Consider the following 17,435-nt stretch of genomic DNA (forward strand, 5'->3'; position numbering starts at 1 on the left):
TAATTAAATAATTATTTTTTCTTACAGCACTTTGTATTTTGCTTGTATTCTTAATGAATTCAACCAGATCATTGTCTTTCTCACAAAATTTTCAGGCCTAGTGATTAAGTAATGGGGTTCCCAAGTGGCACTAATGGTAAAGAACCCATCTGCCAACGCAGAAAACTTAGAGATGTGAGCTCAATCCCTGGGTCAGGAAGATCCCCTGGAGGAGGAAATGGCAACCCACTCCAGTATTCTTGCCTGGATAATCACATGGACAGAGGAACCTGGTAGACTAAAGTCCATAGGTGTGGCAAAGAGTCGGACACAATTGAAGTGACTTAGCAGCAGTGATTAATACAGCCTCTAAACTCTCTTCACTTTTAGAGACACTTGTCTTTGTGTGTGTGTGCTTAGTCACTCAGTCATGTCTGACTCTGCAACCCCATGGACTGTAGCCCGCCAGGCTCCTCTGTCCACGGGGATTCTCCAAGACGGAATACTGCAGTGGGTTGCCATGTCCTTCTCCAGGGGATCTTCCCAACCAAGGGATCAAATCCAGGTATCCCGCATTGCAGGTGGATTCTTTACCAACTGAGCCACAAGACTTGTTTAGTTGCTGATAAAACACATATGGTAGGCAACCTTCTAAAATGGGTCCCAAGGATCCCCACTTCTTGGTACCCACATAAGTTGTGTGTGTGCTAAGTGACTTCAGTCATGTCCGACTCTGTGTGACCCTATGGACTGTCGCCTGTCAGACTCCTCAGTCCATGGGATTCTCCAGGCAAGAATACTGGAATGGGCTGCCATGCCCTCCTCCAAAGAATCTCTAAAACCCAGGGATCAAACCCACATCTTTTAGGTCTCCTAGATTAGCAAGCGAGTTCTTTGCTGCTAGCACCACCAGGGAGGCCCACCCATATAAGTTACCTCCATGTAATTTTCTGTCCTTAAGTGTGGTCTGGATCTAATGATTTGCTTCTATTTAGTATGCATGTGTTAGTCATTCAGTCGTGTCCAACTCTTTGTGACCCCATGTACACAGGGTCCTCTGTCCATGGGATTCTCCAGGCAAGAATACTGGAGTAGGTAGCATTCCCTTCTCCCTTGGATCTTCCCGACCCAGGGATCAAACCCTAGCTTCCTGCTTTGCTGAGGCAAAAGTGATAGCACTCATAAGAAACGGCATGGCATCACTTTTGCAGGGGAGTAGAACTCTATTTGAAGAAGACAAAATCCATGGAGTCATCTGACTCCTCCACCTCCTCCTTCTTCCTCTCTCTTTTCTCTGCTGATGCCTGGGCTGAAGCATCAGCAGGAGTTTCAGAGTCACGCCCTGGAGGCAGATGTGCTGGCCAGCTCGTTGATACCCTGGACAGTGACTGATATCTTCAGTGTTGTTTTCCTTTTGGCTCACTGGTGACCTTGTGGAGCCAGGTCATCATCTACCTCATCGGTCCTTGCTCTGTCCAGGATCTTCTTCATATCTTTGGCACTGGAAAAGGCACCGCCATTAAAGGCAGTGAGCAGGTAGGAGGTGGCATAGTACAGGTAGACAGGATTTTCTAAATATAGGGAAATTATCACAATGAAATCATTAGGAACTGCTGTAGGGTTTTTTTGAGTGTAATCTAGTGATGAATACTTATTGGATAGAGATCGAAATCTACCCGCTTACAACACGGCCACACACACACCATTGCATATATATTTCCCTAGTCTCATATTTTGAGACTTTGTAGATCAGGCAGGGAAGTATCTGCCTGCAATGTGAGTGTCCCAGGTTCAATCCCTGGATGGGGAAGATCCCCTAGAGAAGGGAATGACTGCCCATTCTAGTATTCTCACCTGAAGAATGCCATGGACAGAGGAGCCTGGTGGATTACAGTCCATGGGATCGCAGAATCAGACATGATTGAAGGACTAACAATTTCACATTCACATATTATTTTTAAAATGCAAATTAACTATAGAACTCTAATAGGTAAGTAATCTAATGAGCTTAAATATAGATGGATAGATAGATAATAGATCGATGCTGAGATATAACACTAATTTCAATTCAATTATTTGTACAATGCAAATGTACATATAATTACTATGTTGTTTTTCAGTTGCTAAGTCATGTCCAACTCTACGACCATATGGACTGCAGACCACCAGGCTCCTCTGTTCATTTAATTTTTCAGGCAAAAATACTGGAGTGGGTTGCCATTTCCTCCTCCAGGGGATCTTCCTGGTCCAGGAGTCGAACCTGTATCTTATTATGTTTCCTGCATTGGCAAGTGGATTCTTTACCATCAGTGCCACCAGGGAAGCCCTGGCTCCAGTCTTGTTTTGGTTAGTCATTCACTGTGTGATAAATGGAATATATCTTAGCTTACAGTTTCTTCACTCTTGCAATGTGGATAGCAATAAATTGAGTAAGTATATATAAAGTTACTATAATACTTTGGTTTACTAGCTTAAAACATTTCTTACAATTTTTATAGAGAAATTAGGTACTTTTTCTCATTTGGCCTGAGAACACTATTCCATGTCTATTTGGCACACGGGCAGAAGGAAACCCTTTAAAATTTTTTATCAAAAAAGTTTCTTTTGTTTAAATTTTTTATTTCTTAATGACCTGTTTGGTCAGTATAAATCTTTTGCAACTTTCCCCTGAAGGCTATCTGGGAATACATTTAAGTCCATTGAATTCAGCGTAAGTTGCATAGTTTTAACTAAATTAATTTGGGGGATCAACTTCTAACTATTCCCAAACTCTCCTTAGGAACAGACTTCAATCTTAGTTTTAACCCACAATGAATAATGCTTTGAATGTAAATAATGTTCTATAGAAGTTTATAAAAAATTAGATGAAATTTTGTTGAGCCTATTACAGATAATAATCTCAGGTTGATTTTTCTCTACTAAAGATGACATTATTTGCATTACGTTGAAGTAAGAGACATTAATGCAAAGTAGTTCTAATGCTAAATAACCTTAAAAATTAATTACCTTACAGTTTAATCCCAGCTTATAATGGTGCACTTACATACAACATATTCCCAAAGTATAGCACTTAGTAAGTCTACCACTGATTTCCGATCTGTTCCACAATGAATGGGAACAATGTATCACCATCTGGATAACTAACACAATCAAGAAAAGAAGAATCGTCTCTGGTATCATCCATTTATTTTATAATTTTGTAAATTTTCTAAGGCTTTAATGTAGTTATTTATAATTATCTTTGTATAGTAATATATGTGATAGTCAATACTTCCCCCCCTCAAAAAAAAAACACAAAAAATTAGAAACATTTGCTGTTGAAAGTTTCTGATAATTTGAATGAAGTGAATTTTTGAGACTTCCACTTTTTTTTTTTTTCAATTTGCAAGATTAGTATCATAAAAACAGCAAAGCAGTAATGCATTAAAGAATTATTAGGGGTCTAATAAAATTATTTGGACCGCCAACTGTTGTAACACTGATTAATGATTGCTTTTTAATTAATTGGAAGTTGTTCAATCAGTGTACCATTTCATTTCATCTGAGAGTTTTTATAGAAGGGTCAAGGCCAAAGCATATGCTAGTATAATCTGCAATAAGATACATTTACACAATTTTTTTCCACTTGGCAGGGCAAATGTGGGCTATTTATTTCATAGTCATTCACCATGACAATAATTTCCTGCTCAGGCTGGCTAGTTTGAGCAGAGAAAGCAACCTTATATATTAAAATTTAAATAAAGTTGACTTTTAAACTCTGTGAGTGCAAATAAAACTCACAATAACCTATTCTTACTGCAGAATCATTAATTACCACATGGTATGTGCTTAGCCTCTTTCTTTTCCATGGAGTTGTAAGGTGCATAGCATTTGTCTCACCAGACTTCTTTGAAGATGCTAAATTCCTCATAGTAGTCTTTGAATAGACAGACAGTGGAGTGGATAGAAGTAGATAATTTAGAAATATTAGCCAGCCGCCCTCTTATAAGGTGTGCATATGTATGGGTTGTGAGTGTAAGTCCCAGTTCTGCATGTGTCCAGGTGAGTGCCAACGTAACTGATGAGACTCCATACTGTGGGGTTTCCTAAGTTGCATTTAGGTAAAAACTACATAGGATGTGATTGCAGCCATAAAATTAAAAGATGCTTGCTCCTTGGAAGAAAAGCTGTGACCAACCTAGACAGCACATTAAAAAGCAGAGACATTACTTTGCAAACAAAGGTCCATCTAGTCAAGACTATGGTTTTTTCCAGTAGTCATGTATGGATGTGAGAGTTGGATCATAAAGAAAGCTGGGCACCAAAGAATTGATGCTTTTGAACTGTGATATTGGAGAAGACTCTTAAGATTCCCCTGGACTGCAAGATCAAACCAGTCAATCCTAAAGAAGATCGGTCTTGAATATTCATTGGAAGAACTGATGCTGAACCTGAAACACCAAAACTTTGGTCACCTGATGCAAAGAGCTTACTCCTTAGAAAGACCTTGATGCTGTGAAAGATTGAAGGTAGAAGGAGAAGGTGACAACAGAGAATGATATGGTTGCATGGCATCATAAACTCAATGGGCATGAGTTTGAGCAAGCTCTGGGACTTGGCGATGGACAGGAAAGCATGGAGTGCTGCAGTCCATGGGGTTGCAAAGAGCTGGACATGATTGAGCTGAACTAACCTGACATAGAAGGTAGAGATTGGAGTGGAGTCAGTGTGTGCTCTAATTATACTGATAATTAACAAAATATGGCCTGAAAATAGCACAATATTGTTAATCAACTATGCTCCAACATAAAATAATTTTTTAAAAAATCTGGTTTTCTAAGTTTGAAAAATGACAAATTTAGGAACAATGATGCTTGCATTGTAAAGTGCATACTCCTCGTATATTCTCCAAATGGTCAAAGCCCAGGCTCTGACCTGCTACTACAGGTGCCCTCACACCACAATGATGGTTTTTGGTGGCTTTCGTACCCCATGGGGAGAAGGAGAACTTTTAGAGCTACAGTAGAGTTGAGTGAAGAACTAGAGGCAGACTTTCATCTTGAGTTAGGGTACTGGATCTAATATCTGCCTTTAAAAAAAATACACATTTTCCATGTGTATTAACAGAAAGGTTAGGTGACACAGAATAGTTTTAATGAAAACTATTTTATTATAGACATTATGTCTTAAATAGTAGAAATTATTTGAATAGGCTACTTCTGGTCAGTTATCACCTAATACATCCAAATCATCAGAGTGAATATAATGTAGTTCATAGAGGTCTTCTACCCCATAACTTAGATATCTCATTTTCACTCTATTTGTCAAAGATCTAAGAAAACTAAAGTTTATTTCCTAACTATTTTATGGTTAAACTGCCATCAGTATTATGGATAAAGGAAATAATTCAGAGTTAAAATAATTGAAAGTGTGAAAAAGATGATGAATAACATATGTAACAATAATAGGAGGTGATATGGGAAGGAAGAAAGATACCTAGCAGGAGAGTGAAAGTGAAGTCGCTCAGTCCTGTCTGACTTTTTGCGGCCCCATGGACTGTAGCCCACCTGGCTCCTCCATCCATAGAATTTTCCAGGCAAGAGTACTGGAATGGGTAGCCATTTCCTTCTCCAGGGGATCTTCCTGACCCAGGGATTAAACCCAGATCTCCTGCATTGCGGGCAGACGCTTTATTGTCTGAGCCACCAGGGAAGCGCCCATGTGGCTGGAAGTTCAGTTACTTCAGTTCAGTTGCTCAGTCGTGTCCGAATCTTTGCGACCACATGAATGGGAGCACGCCAGGCCTCCCTGTCCATCACCAACTCCCAGAGTTCACTCAGACTCATGTCCATCGAGTCAGTGATGCCATCTAGCCATCTCATCCTCTATCATCCCCTTCTCCTCCTGCCCTCATTCCCTCCCAGCATCAGAGTCTTTTCCAATGAGTCAACTCTTTGCATGAGATGGCCAAAGAACTGGAGTTTCAGCTTTAGCATCATTCCTTCCAAAGAACACCCAGGGCTGATCTCCTTTAGAATGGACTGGTTGGATCTCCTTGCAATCCAAGGGATTCTCAGGAGTCTTCTCCAACACCACAGTTCAAAAGCATCAAATCTTCAGCACTCTGCTTTCTTCACAGTCCAACTCTCACATCCATACATGACCACTGGAAAAACCATAGCCTTGCCTAGATGGACCTTTGTTGGCAAAATAATGTCTCTGCTTTTCAATATGCTATCTAGGTTGGTCATAACTTTCCTTCCAAGGAGTAAGCATATTTTAATTTCATGCTGCAGTCACCATCTGCAATGATTTTGGAGCCCCAAAAAATAAAGTCAGCCACTGTTTCCACTGTTTCCCCATCTATTTCCCATGAAGTGATGGGACCAGATGCCATGATCTTTGTTTTCTGAATGTTGAGCTTTAAGCCAACTTTTTCACTCTCCTCTTTCACTTTCATCAAGAGGCTTTTGAGTTCCTCTTCACTTTCTGCCATGAGGCTAGTGTCATCTGCATATCTGAGGTTATTGATATTTCTCCCGGCAAACTTGATTCCAGCTTGTGCTTCTGCTAAATATGCAGTGTAACAGTATACAGCCTTGATGTACTCCTTTTCCTATTTGGAACCAGTCTGTTGTTCCATGTCCAGTTCTAACTGTTGCTTCCTGACCTGCATATAGGTTTCTCAAGAGGCAGGTCAGGTGGTCTGGTATTCCCATCTCTTTAAGAATTTTCCACAGTTTATTGTGATCCACACAATCAAAGGCTTTGGAATAGTCAATAAAGCAGAAGTAGATGTTTTTCTGGAACTCTTTTGCTTTTTTGATGAACCAGTGGATGTTGGTAATTTGATCTCTGGTTCCTCTGCCTTTTCTAAAAGCATCTTGAACATCTGAAGTTCACAGTTCACTTATTGCTGAAGCCTGGCTTGGAGAATTTTGAGCATTACTTTACTAGCGTGTGAGATGAGTGCGACTTCACTTTCACTTTTCACTTTGCACTGGAGAAGGAAATGGCAACCCACTCCAGTGCTCTTGCCTGGAGAATCCCAGGGATGGCGGAGCCTGGTGGGCTGCTGTCTATGGGGTCCCACAGAGTTGGACGTGACTGAAGTGACATAGCAGCAGCAGCAGAGATGAGTGCAATTGTGCGGTAGTTTGAGCATTCTTTGGCATTGCCTTTCTTTGGGATTGGAATGAAAACTCAGTCCTGTGGCCACTGCTGAGCTTTCCAAATTTGCTGGCATATTGAGTGCAGCACTTTCACAGCATCATCTTTCAGGATTTGGAATAGCTCAACTGGAATTCCATCACCTCCTCTAGTTTTGTTCATAATGATGCTTTCTAAGGACCACTTGACTTCACATTCCAGGATGTATGGCTCTAGGTGAATGATCACACCATCGTGATTATCTTGGTCATGAAGATCTTTTTTGTACAGTTCTGTGTATTCTTGCCATCTCTTCTTAATATCTTCTGCTTCTGTTAGGTCCATACCATTTCTGTCCTTTATTGAGCCCATCTTTGCATGAAATGTTCCTTTGGTATCTCTGATTTTCTTTAAGAGATCCCTAGTCTTTCCCATTCTGTTGTTTTCCTCTATTTCTTTGCATTGATAGCTAAGGTAGGCTTTCTTATATCTTCTTGCTATTCTTTAGAACTGTGCATTCAGATGCTTATATCTTTCCTTTCCTCCTTTGCTTTTCACTTCTCTTCTTTTCACAGCTATTTGTAAGGCCTGCCCAGACAGCCATTTTGCTTTTTTGCATTTCTTTTCCTTGGGCATGGTCTTGATCCCTGTCTCCTGTACAATGTCACGAACCTCAGTCCATAGTTCATCAGGCATTCTATCTATCAGATCTAGGCTCTTAAATCTATTTCTCACTTCCACTGTATAATCATAAGGAATTTGATATTTGACAGCAGGAAAGGAAACTTTAAATCAGAAAAGCATTTAAAGAGAATGGGCAAGGCTAACGTTCCATACTGTTCTCTGGATAGTGTGTCTATTCAGGCAGCTGACTGGATTATCTACTCTGAGAGGCTAACTGAGCAAGGAAGGCAGATTTGAAAGGAGACAGCAGAACAGAGAAAGCATACAGTAGAGGAGCAGCCTTCAGTGTGCCTGTTTAGCATGGCAGGGATGTGTGTGTTTCCTCAGGATCCAGTGGACACAATAGAAAGCTGGAATTGAGAAACCATGCTGTGAACTCTCCCAAGAAAACCATCTGTGGCACAAGGGGCCTTGGACCTGAAATAAGAAGCTGTAGGGTCTACCACTGGGTGCTCATAACAAGTTCATGGGCAGATGGGATGCTCAGAACGCCAACACCAAATAACTCAAAAATTACATGAAGAGAGTTAGTATTTGGGCATTCCACTTAGCCAGTCTGCTTTAATCCTAGAAGTAGTGGCAAAAAGGGGAGTGCTCTCTCATCAACCGGGGGTATATGAGAGAGATTTATGTGAAATAATAACATTTGCAGCAACATGGATGGATCTAGAGATTATTAAGCTAAATGAAGTAAAGCCAAAGATAAATATATGATATCACTTTTATGTGGAATCTAAGAAAATAATAAAAGCAAATTTATTTGCAAAACAGAAATAAACTCACAGACTTAGAAAACAAACTTATGGTTAGCAAAGGGGAAAATCAGAAAAGGGATAAGTCAGGAGTTTTGTTGGGGGCCAGAGTGAGGTACTCCGCCCGTGACAAAGGTCATGAGGAAGGAGGCTCGACATACGCAAAGGCGGGATCGAGCCTCAGGAGTCCCCCTGGAACTCCTCGAGCATCTACCCCCATAACCAGAGCCTGCCTACTTTACTACTTTGTGCTCACCTACACCTCTGACTTTACGGGGGGCTGTCCCCCACCACCTCTTTTGGAGAAGGAGTTAACTTAGAGCTCCAGTTTATAATAATTCCTGGGCGTGATAAGAGTGTTTTAACCTACAAACTCCTCTGAAGGTTCTCTGGCCTGCCTGACAGGCTTGTCCGGCCACATGTGATCGCTCACAGCCTCCCAACCGTGAGAGGCACAAGATGCTTTAAACCTTCTAAAAACAGGTTCCTTAGAAAAGTTAGAAAACTATTAGTATAAGTATAATGGGCTAATTAGAAATTGTGTTGGTGAAGGGTTTTTCATTTGTTGAGCCAATGTTTGTTGCTAAGTCTCCATATCCCCTGCCCTTACACACATTAATGAATATATAGAAGGAATAAGTATTAACCTCTGATATTAATCATGTTAGACCTTAGGCTAAGTAAATTCTTTCCTTAACTAAAACCCACTACACCCTCACCCTGTAGGAATGTAACTTTATTTGGGTGGCATCTGTTTTGAGAATAATCAGCCCTGGAGAAATAAGTGTCCTGATTGACTGACCGCTGTCACAAGGAGAGGGTCGTAAATTGTCAGCAGGCCCCCCTGGCCAGAAGATGATGTAACACCCCTAAGACCTCTGTATACATTTGTGTGAAGCACCTGACTTTAATAAAAGTCAGGACTGCTGTCCCCACGTGACTTTTGTATAACATCTCAGTGTATAAAAACAGACTTTGGAAAATAAAGAATTGGGATCAGTTTCTCGAAATACTGGTCTCCCCATGTCGCTCTCTCTCTCACTCTGGCTGAGTCTCCATCTGGAGCGTGGAACCCACCATGCTTACTAATTATGCCTGGGCTTCTAAGATCCGACCGGGGAGGCCTCAGTGTCTCCTCTCCTTCGGGAGAACGGAAGGACGCCTGCGGCCTACGTAAGTGGTGCAAACGTCTTGTCTTGAAGTTTTATTGGTCTCCGGCGTAAACCAAGCTACTCAGCCTCTTTTCTCCACTGAATTTTCCTACTGAGCTATCCTCATCCTATTACTCTTTATATCTTTGATAAAATATTTAAATAAATAGGTCGCCGACGCCGTCCCCCCTTCGAATACCCTGGATCAGCCGGGGCTGGTCCCCGGCAGAGTTTGGTATTAACATACCAACTAGAATAACTAGAATATATAAAATGGGCTTCCCCAGTGGTTCAGTCGTAAAGAACCAGGCTGCCAACCCAGGTTTGATCCCTGGGTCAGAAAGATCTCCTGGAAAAGAAAATAGCAGCCCACTCCAGCATTCTTGCCTGGGAAATCCTGTGGACAGAAGAGCCTGGTGGGCTACAGTCCATGAAGCTTCAAACAGTCAGACGCAACTGAATGTGACTAACTGAGTGTGACTGTTACTTTCCTATCTATACCCACTGAGTTGAGACTGATCAAAAACCTCTCAATAGACATGTTTGGTTAGCTCCTCCCTGCACTGAAAGGTGACATTAGCTGCCAGAACATTGTACCAGATGCACAAAAGGAAATAGGAAAGCAATATACAAGATACTTGGGATTTCCTCAAATCTTTCAATAGACCTTATGCAGAAGAACTGTTATGATGCACTTCCATTATAGACAACTATGTTGATAGCCAATGTCTTCACTCCTAGCCTGATCTGTTGCCTTAGGAAGCTTGTTACCTTGGTAATATCCTCCATTGTCCAGCCAAACACACATGACCTACCATCACTCTCAGTCTAGAGGATTCTGGACCAAGCAGAAGCCAACACAAGGATTGCCTAACAATCCTATAGATTCCAAATGACTCGTTGAAGAATTGTACTTAAAAGTCCTGTATATTCCACAATGGTGTTCATAAAAACATATATGCTAATGAAAGAAGAGAGAAAGAAGAAGGGCGACTTTATAAATGGTCTCTTAAGGACTTCACTCGGAGGGCCAGTGGTTAAGACTCTGTGTATCCAGGGGGCACAGGTTCAATCCCTAGAATGGAGATCCCATATGCTACATGACACAGTAAAAATAAATAAATAAATAAAATCATGCTCTCTTTAACTTCAAAAGCTATTTCAGAACAGGTGATTTTATGTGATGATGATTCCCTCCTGCCTGGCCTGTGAAACTCTGCATAATATATACAGGGGTGCAATGTGGAAAGACATTGGAACTATGGCCGATTTTTAAGGTTATAAGGTGGAAAGAAGTGAGCTCACACCATGAAAAGCACTGCTAGATATTCCTGCCGTCCTGCAAACAAAGTGCAGTGGCAGCTGTCACAATTTTTCTGGACTTAGGCTATGAGGAAAAGGAGCAGGTTTCTGAGTTTCCCCAGGAGACCACTCAGCTGTCAGTCCAAAACTGAAAAACAGCTCAGCAGGGACTCGTTTAAGAGTGTGAAATTCAAAGAACTGCAGTATAACATTGATTCCATCCATACCATACTTACTAACTTTACTCGCAATTATGGAGAAATTATACTGCGCGGTGCTTTCTCTGTCTAGTAATTCATTAGTGGCGATGGTTCCTTCAGTCGCATCTATTGTAAAGTAGCTGTCCCCATCACTCTTCCAATCTATGAGGTACCTGTGTACAAAAAGAGGAGATGCAAATGTGCAATGATTACACATTCATCATAATGGCAGTCAGGCTAACTTGACACAGTTCCTTATTTTTCTCCCTGTAGCTATTACCCACCTTGCAATAAAGAAGAGTGTAAGTGACAGCTTCTTTATTGCAAAGTCAGTATGCTCAAGGGGAAACTGGGAATAATGAAAGATTTAGTACTCCTGCTGTTCATATTATTTTAGGGTCTTGACACCTTGAAAGCTCAGCAGAGACTAAAATTCTAAAGCTGACCATGGGTTTCCTTAACCTGCTGAATATTAAAACTTTTTCAAGCAGTAAAAGATTCCTTAATGGTGGCTGTGGGAAGAGCTGGGGGTGGGGTAGGCATCTGGAAACAGCTACAAAGAACTTAGGTCAGTACAGAGGTAGCATCTTTGTTTCCAAGGACAGAAAAAAAAAAAATCATGTTAGGGAAACTAAGGGGAAATTTTTAAACTGGCAGGTGCTATAATTGCACAGAAATATTTTCCTCAAATACACAAAAAATGACCATGGTTGTTTTATTACTCTTAAGTATCAGAACAAGTTTCTTATAAAAAGTGACCTTGGCTGTACTGTCTCTTTACGTTCTTTATTAGCCAAACTCCTTGATAGTAAATGATCTGCTTTCTTTATGTGAAACAGTCGGAATAAGAAATCCAAGAATATGAATTTTTTTAAAAAATATGCATTTGTATAAATCTTTATGTAGCAGTGAACATATAGAGTGATATATGTAAAATTATTTTAAAGATATATTTTCAAACATCATATTAACAGACATTTTGAACTCTTTCCATGTGCCAGGTATTGTTCTAAACATTCATCACCATTTTTGTGATTAGAGAATCAAAGTGAGGTCCTTACAAACAGTGGCTGAAGACAGATGACATCATTGTAGTCAGCCCCTCTAAATCCCCGGTCATCAGGAAATGTTAATTAAGGCTTGTGTTTCAAAATAGCAAGTTTTAATCTTGACAAACAGGTTATTTAAAATCAGGACAGTGTGCATAACATTTTAGAACTAGGTCAAAACTAGTTCGTCTTTATAGGTGGAGATTTATAACTTGTCAGTATTCATTAGTAACTGATAGGATCAGAGTAGGAACCAAGCTTTTTATCTGCCTTTGACATTTCCATTGTTGATTTCTGAAATGCACTGATGCTTTATGAATTCAGCTTGGCATCCTGTCTCATAGAAATGATCTCAAAAATTATAAATGAACTTAAAAGCCAGAGACTACAGCATATAATGAGCTTCATTCTTTCTATTGCAAGATGCCCTTTTTGGAACAAAAAAGCGTCTTCTCACAGTACCCATTTTTAGCACCTTTATTCAACTTGGTAACATGCCTAATTTGAGGCAGATTATTACTGAACTTCCTTGGTGACCATAGCATTTCTGAAGAATTACTGGTGTAGACTAACAGTGGCTGGTGTTTAATGGTAGAATTCACTAAATATTTGCTGAGTGCCCACTATGCTGCAGACATTGTAGTAAGGTTGAAGCACAAAGGAAATTATAAAGTATAATGCTCACTAATAGTGAGTCTAGTTGGAGGAATGTATATAAAGAGGATTATTATGTTTGATAGAAGGACAGAAAAGACAAGACACGAGTACAAAGAAGATCCCTGGTTCAACACCTGTTGGTTCAGGCAAACCTTCCTGCACATGATGTTTGACTGGCACTAGAAGGCTATAAGGAGAAGGCAATGGCACCCCACTCGGGTACTCCTGCCTGGAGAATCCCATGGATGGAGGAGCCTGGAAGGCTGCAGTCCATGGGGTAGCTGAGGGTCGGACATGACTGAGTGAATTTACTTTCACTTTTCACTTTCATGCATTGGAGAAGGAAATGGCAACCCACTCCAGTACTCTTGCCTGGAGAATCCCAGGGACGGGGGAGCCTGGTGGGCTGCCGTCTATGGGGTCACACAGAGTCGGACACGACTGAAGTGACTAGCGGCAGCAGCAGCAGAAGGCTATAAAGGAATTATTTATGAGAAGAGAGAGGCACACAAAGTAAGGAGAGGAGGAAAAATATTTTAGGAACATCAACAGCAGCAGCAAAACCATAGACTGCAAAACCAAGCCCACCAGGTTCCTCTGTCCTTGGAATTCTGCAAGCAAGAATACTGGAGTGGGTAGCCCTTTCCTTCTCTAAGGGATCTTCCTGAGCCAGGGATCGAACCCAGGTCTCCTGAATTGCAAGCAGATTCTTTACTATCTGAGACACCAGGGAAGCCCCCTTTCACTTTCAGAAGGCTATAAAGGAATTATTTATGAGAAGAATGAGGCAGACAAAGGTATTTTAGGAACATCAACACCAGTAGGAAAATCATAGTGATTTTGTGGGAAACTATAAGCTGTTAGGAATTTCAGTAAAATATTTGAAAGAAATAATAACCTGAAAAAAAGATGAGCTATTTAGGTCAAGGAGGATAATGTAAATTATATTAAGGAGATAAAACATGATCTTATAGTTAATGAACAATTCAAAGGGTATAATTAGGGTATGGGATAACTGTTAATCACTTTTAAGGCAGAAGGTGAATGTATTTGAAGGGGACAAGACTGTAAGCATTTCCCGTAAACCAGAATCTTTCCAACAGACAAAGAGAGTCACCAGAGCTGGGAAGAGATTTAATTCAATGGGTTGTGAGTGGTTGAAATAACTAGGGCTATGCAGGCTGGGCTTCCCTGGTGGTGCTAGTGGTAAAGAATCTGCCTGCTAATGCAGGAGACATAAGAGATGTGGGTTCGATCCCTGGGCCCGGGAAGATCCCCTAGAGGAGGGCATGGCAACCCTCTCCAGTATTCTTGCCTGGACAATCCCATAGACAGAGGAGCCTGGTGGGTTACAGTCCTTGGGGTTGCAAAGAGTGAAACACGACTGAAATGATTTAGAACGCATTCACATGCAGGCTGAAGGAAAGAAGACCCGAAACATGCTGGTGTCCTTTACTTTGACTAGGATACTCATGTGAAGTGGGTGTCAGATTTACTTGTCATTTCAGTGTGATGGAGCTAGGACAGGAAAATGGAATCTATAGAAATTATTATTTTGGATAAATAGAATGAAGACTTTGATGTCAGAGCTGCACAAGGTCATAATGGGTTTCCTCAGAAAACCATAAGCACCAAGAGTAATCAAATATTGATGTCAAAATATTCATGTTTGGTGCAGATATGGTAGAGCATTAAATCTAAGCATGACTGGAAAGCCTGAATATAACTTGAAGTGCTGAATTTCTACTACGAATATCCATATACAATGGATGGAATTCCCATACACTTTTCATGGATGGAATATTTTTTTAATTATTGTTTCCTGTGATCGTTCTGTTCTGATCTTAACAAACATATTTTGCTCTGAGCACTACAATAAAGTCTCACTTTTCAAACGTATGCTTCCTTTTTTCCTAAGCCCTATTTTAAATAATAGCTTTATCCACATACTATTGGAGAAGGGAATGGCATCCCATTCCAGCATTGTTGCCTGGAGAATTTCATGAACAGAAGAGCCTGGTGGGCTGCAGTCCACGGAGTTACAAAGAGTCAGACATGACAGAGCGACTAGCACTTCACATACAATACAATTTCCCAAATTAAACTGAACAATTCAATCATTTTCATATATGCAAGTTGTGGGATAGGTGGTAAGTTTTAAGATGTTTTAAACTTATTAACTCATTTTTTTTTCATTTAAGTCATTACTTGGGGTAAGCTCCAATTACCTGGAAACTTCACTTCTATAGATTGAAGATTGTGAAGACGTGGTGTTTCTGGATTTCTCCTCTGCTACTTCCTTTTGCATTGAGTGCATATTATTCCAATGGAATATTAATTATTTTATTAAATAATAATGTTATACTCTGCTGCTGCTAAGTCACTTCAGTCAGGTCCAACTCTGGGTGACCCATAGACGACAGCCCACCAGGCTCCCCTGTCCCTGGGATTCTCCAGGCAAGAACACTGGAGTGGATTGCCATTTCCTTCTCCAATGCATGAAAGTGAAAAGTGAAAGTGAAGTTGCTCAGTCGTGTCTGACTCCCAGCGACCCTATGGACTACAGCCCACCAGGCTCCTCCATCCAAGGGATTTTCCAGGCTATATTTTTAGTTATTTTCTTTTTATCTGCTTCAGGCTTGACTGTATACTGCTTAACGTAGATTGAAATTTATGCTAACTTAATTCTAATAAAATATAGAAATTTTACTCCTATGTAGCCATGTGCTATTATATATATGAAAAGTGAAAGTTAAGTCACTCAGTCCTGTCCAATTCTTTGAGACCCATGGACTGTAGCCTGCCAGGCTCCTCCATCCATGGGATTTTCCAGGCAAGAATACTGGAATGGGTTGCCATTTCCTTCTCCAGGGAATCTTCCTGACCAAGGGATTCAACCCAGGTCTCCCATATTTTGGGTGGATTCTTTATCAGCTGAGCCACAAGGGAAGCCCCTACACACATATACATATATGTTAACATATTTTTTTCCTTGTGGTGTCTCAGTGGTAAAGAACCCACCTGTCATTGAGGAGACACAAGTTTGACCCCTGGGTCTGGAAGATCCCCTGGAAAAGGAAATGGCAACCCACTCCAGTATTCTTGCCTGGGAAATCTCCTGGACAGAGGAATCTAGCAGGTTACCACCCATGGGGTCACAAGAGAGTCAGACACGACTTAGAAACTAAACAGCAACAATCTATAGTATATTGATATCGCAAAAAAAGTAGTAAAACATTTTTATAATTAGTAACTTTATAATCTTATGTCTATTAAAGCTGGAAAATAAAGGGAAGCAAATATTTTGGGAAGAGCTAAAGAATTGATGCTTTTGAACTGTGTTGTTGGAGAAGACTCTTGAGAGTCCCTTGGACTGCAATGGACTCCAACTAGTCCATTCTAAAGGAGATCAGTCCTGGTGTTCATTGGAAGGACTGATGCTAAAGCTGAAACTCCAATACTTTGGCTACCTGATGCGAAGAGCTGACTCATTGGAAAAGCCTCTGATGCTGGGAGGGATTGGGGGCAGGAGAAGAAGGGGATGACAGAGGATAAGATGGTGGATGGCATCACTGACTTGATGGACATGAGTTTGAGTGAACTCCGGGAGTTGATGATGGACAGGGAGGCCTGGAGTGCTGCGATTCATGGCGTTGCAAAGAGTCGGACATGACTGAGCGACTGAACTGAACTGAACTGAACTGAAAGTTGTCTAGACGTACAGACTCTTTTACCCTGGGAAATTCTCTAACTTCTACAGGTCCTGGATGGAGGCAGGATGGTCTTTTCATTTCATTCTCATTTCGACTCTCCAGGAATGAAACAAACAACATTAAGTGAGGGTGACTAGACTCCAAATTTTCAGCCTACCTGGAAGAGGACTTCTCCCTGTAAGTGAGGTTGAGTGAAGGAAGCAAGCGGCCAATGGCTCAACTAGGAATTTCACTCCTGAGAACTCAGAGGTGTAGATTGGAAACACTGGCATCCTGCCCCTCCCAGCAAGACGATATATCCCATGATTGAGAGCTGAGGACAGAGGAGCCATCTTTTCTCAACCATTCTGTCCAGGGTCCAAAGAGAATTCTCTATGCGGCTTAGCTGGTAGATGAGTATGGAAGTGAGAGAGCAGGTCCTGGGTCAAGTTCCATAGCCTCTTTCTGTTCTAAAGTTTTACTCCGTCTTCTTGAGTAAATGTTTCGTCATTTTCTATATGCTTTTAGTAAATCTTCCAAAGAGAGCAAATGGTTTTTAGTAAGCTTTAACAAATAATTTTCACCATTTATGCTTGATTCACTGGAAGAACTTCTCATGCTGCCATTCCTTAAGTAGAATCTCCATTAGTTTCAGGAATTCCTTTCTTCTTTTCTCGTTTACTCCAGTTAAACTGCATGATATTATTTAGAGCTCTTCTGTATTTAAACCATTGTAGAACAATGCAATGAATAGGTCCTTCTTTGCTGTCCTTAAAATTCAATTGTTTTGCAGATTTTGGCAAACATAAGACAGATTATACACATTTTGTGCCTGTGTTTG

General features: G+C 40.8%; 1 protein-coding gene across 2 annotated transcripts in view; it reads right to left on the bottom strand.

The window, feature by feature from the left end:
* The window catches only part of CDH12 (cadherin 12), a 1,181,755-nt gene that overhangs the window by 25,543 nt on the left and 1,138,777 nt on the right, over positions 1-17,435 (bottom strand). For both annotated transcript variants that reach the window (XM_086362520.1, XM_086362519.1), the window contains one exon: positions 11,233-11,369. In XM_086362520.1, coding sequence (XP_086218646.1) covers positions 11,233-11,369 — 137 coding nt within the window. The remainder of the gene's footprint in view (positions 1-11,232; positions 11,370-17,435) is intronic.

The sequence above is a fragment of the Bos grunniens genome, chromosome 20 (genome assembly GCF_055505025.1).
Source record: "Bos grunniens cultivar Pamir isolate PY7600 chromosome 20, Bosgru_T2T1.0, whole genome shotgun sequence".
NCBI lineage: Eukaryota > Metazoa > Chordata > Mammalia > Artiodactyla > Bovidae > Bos > Bos grunniens.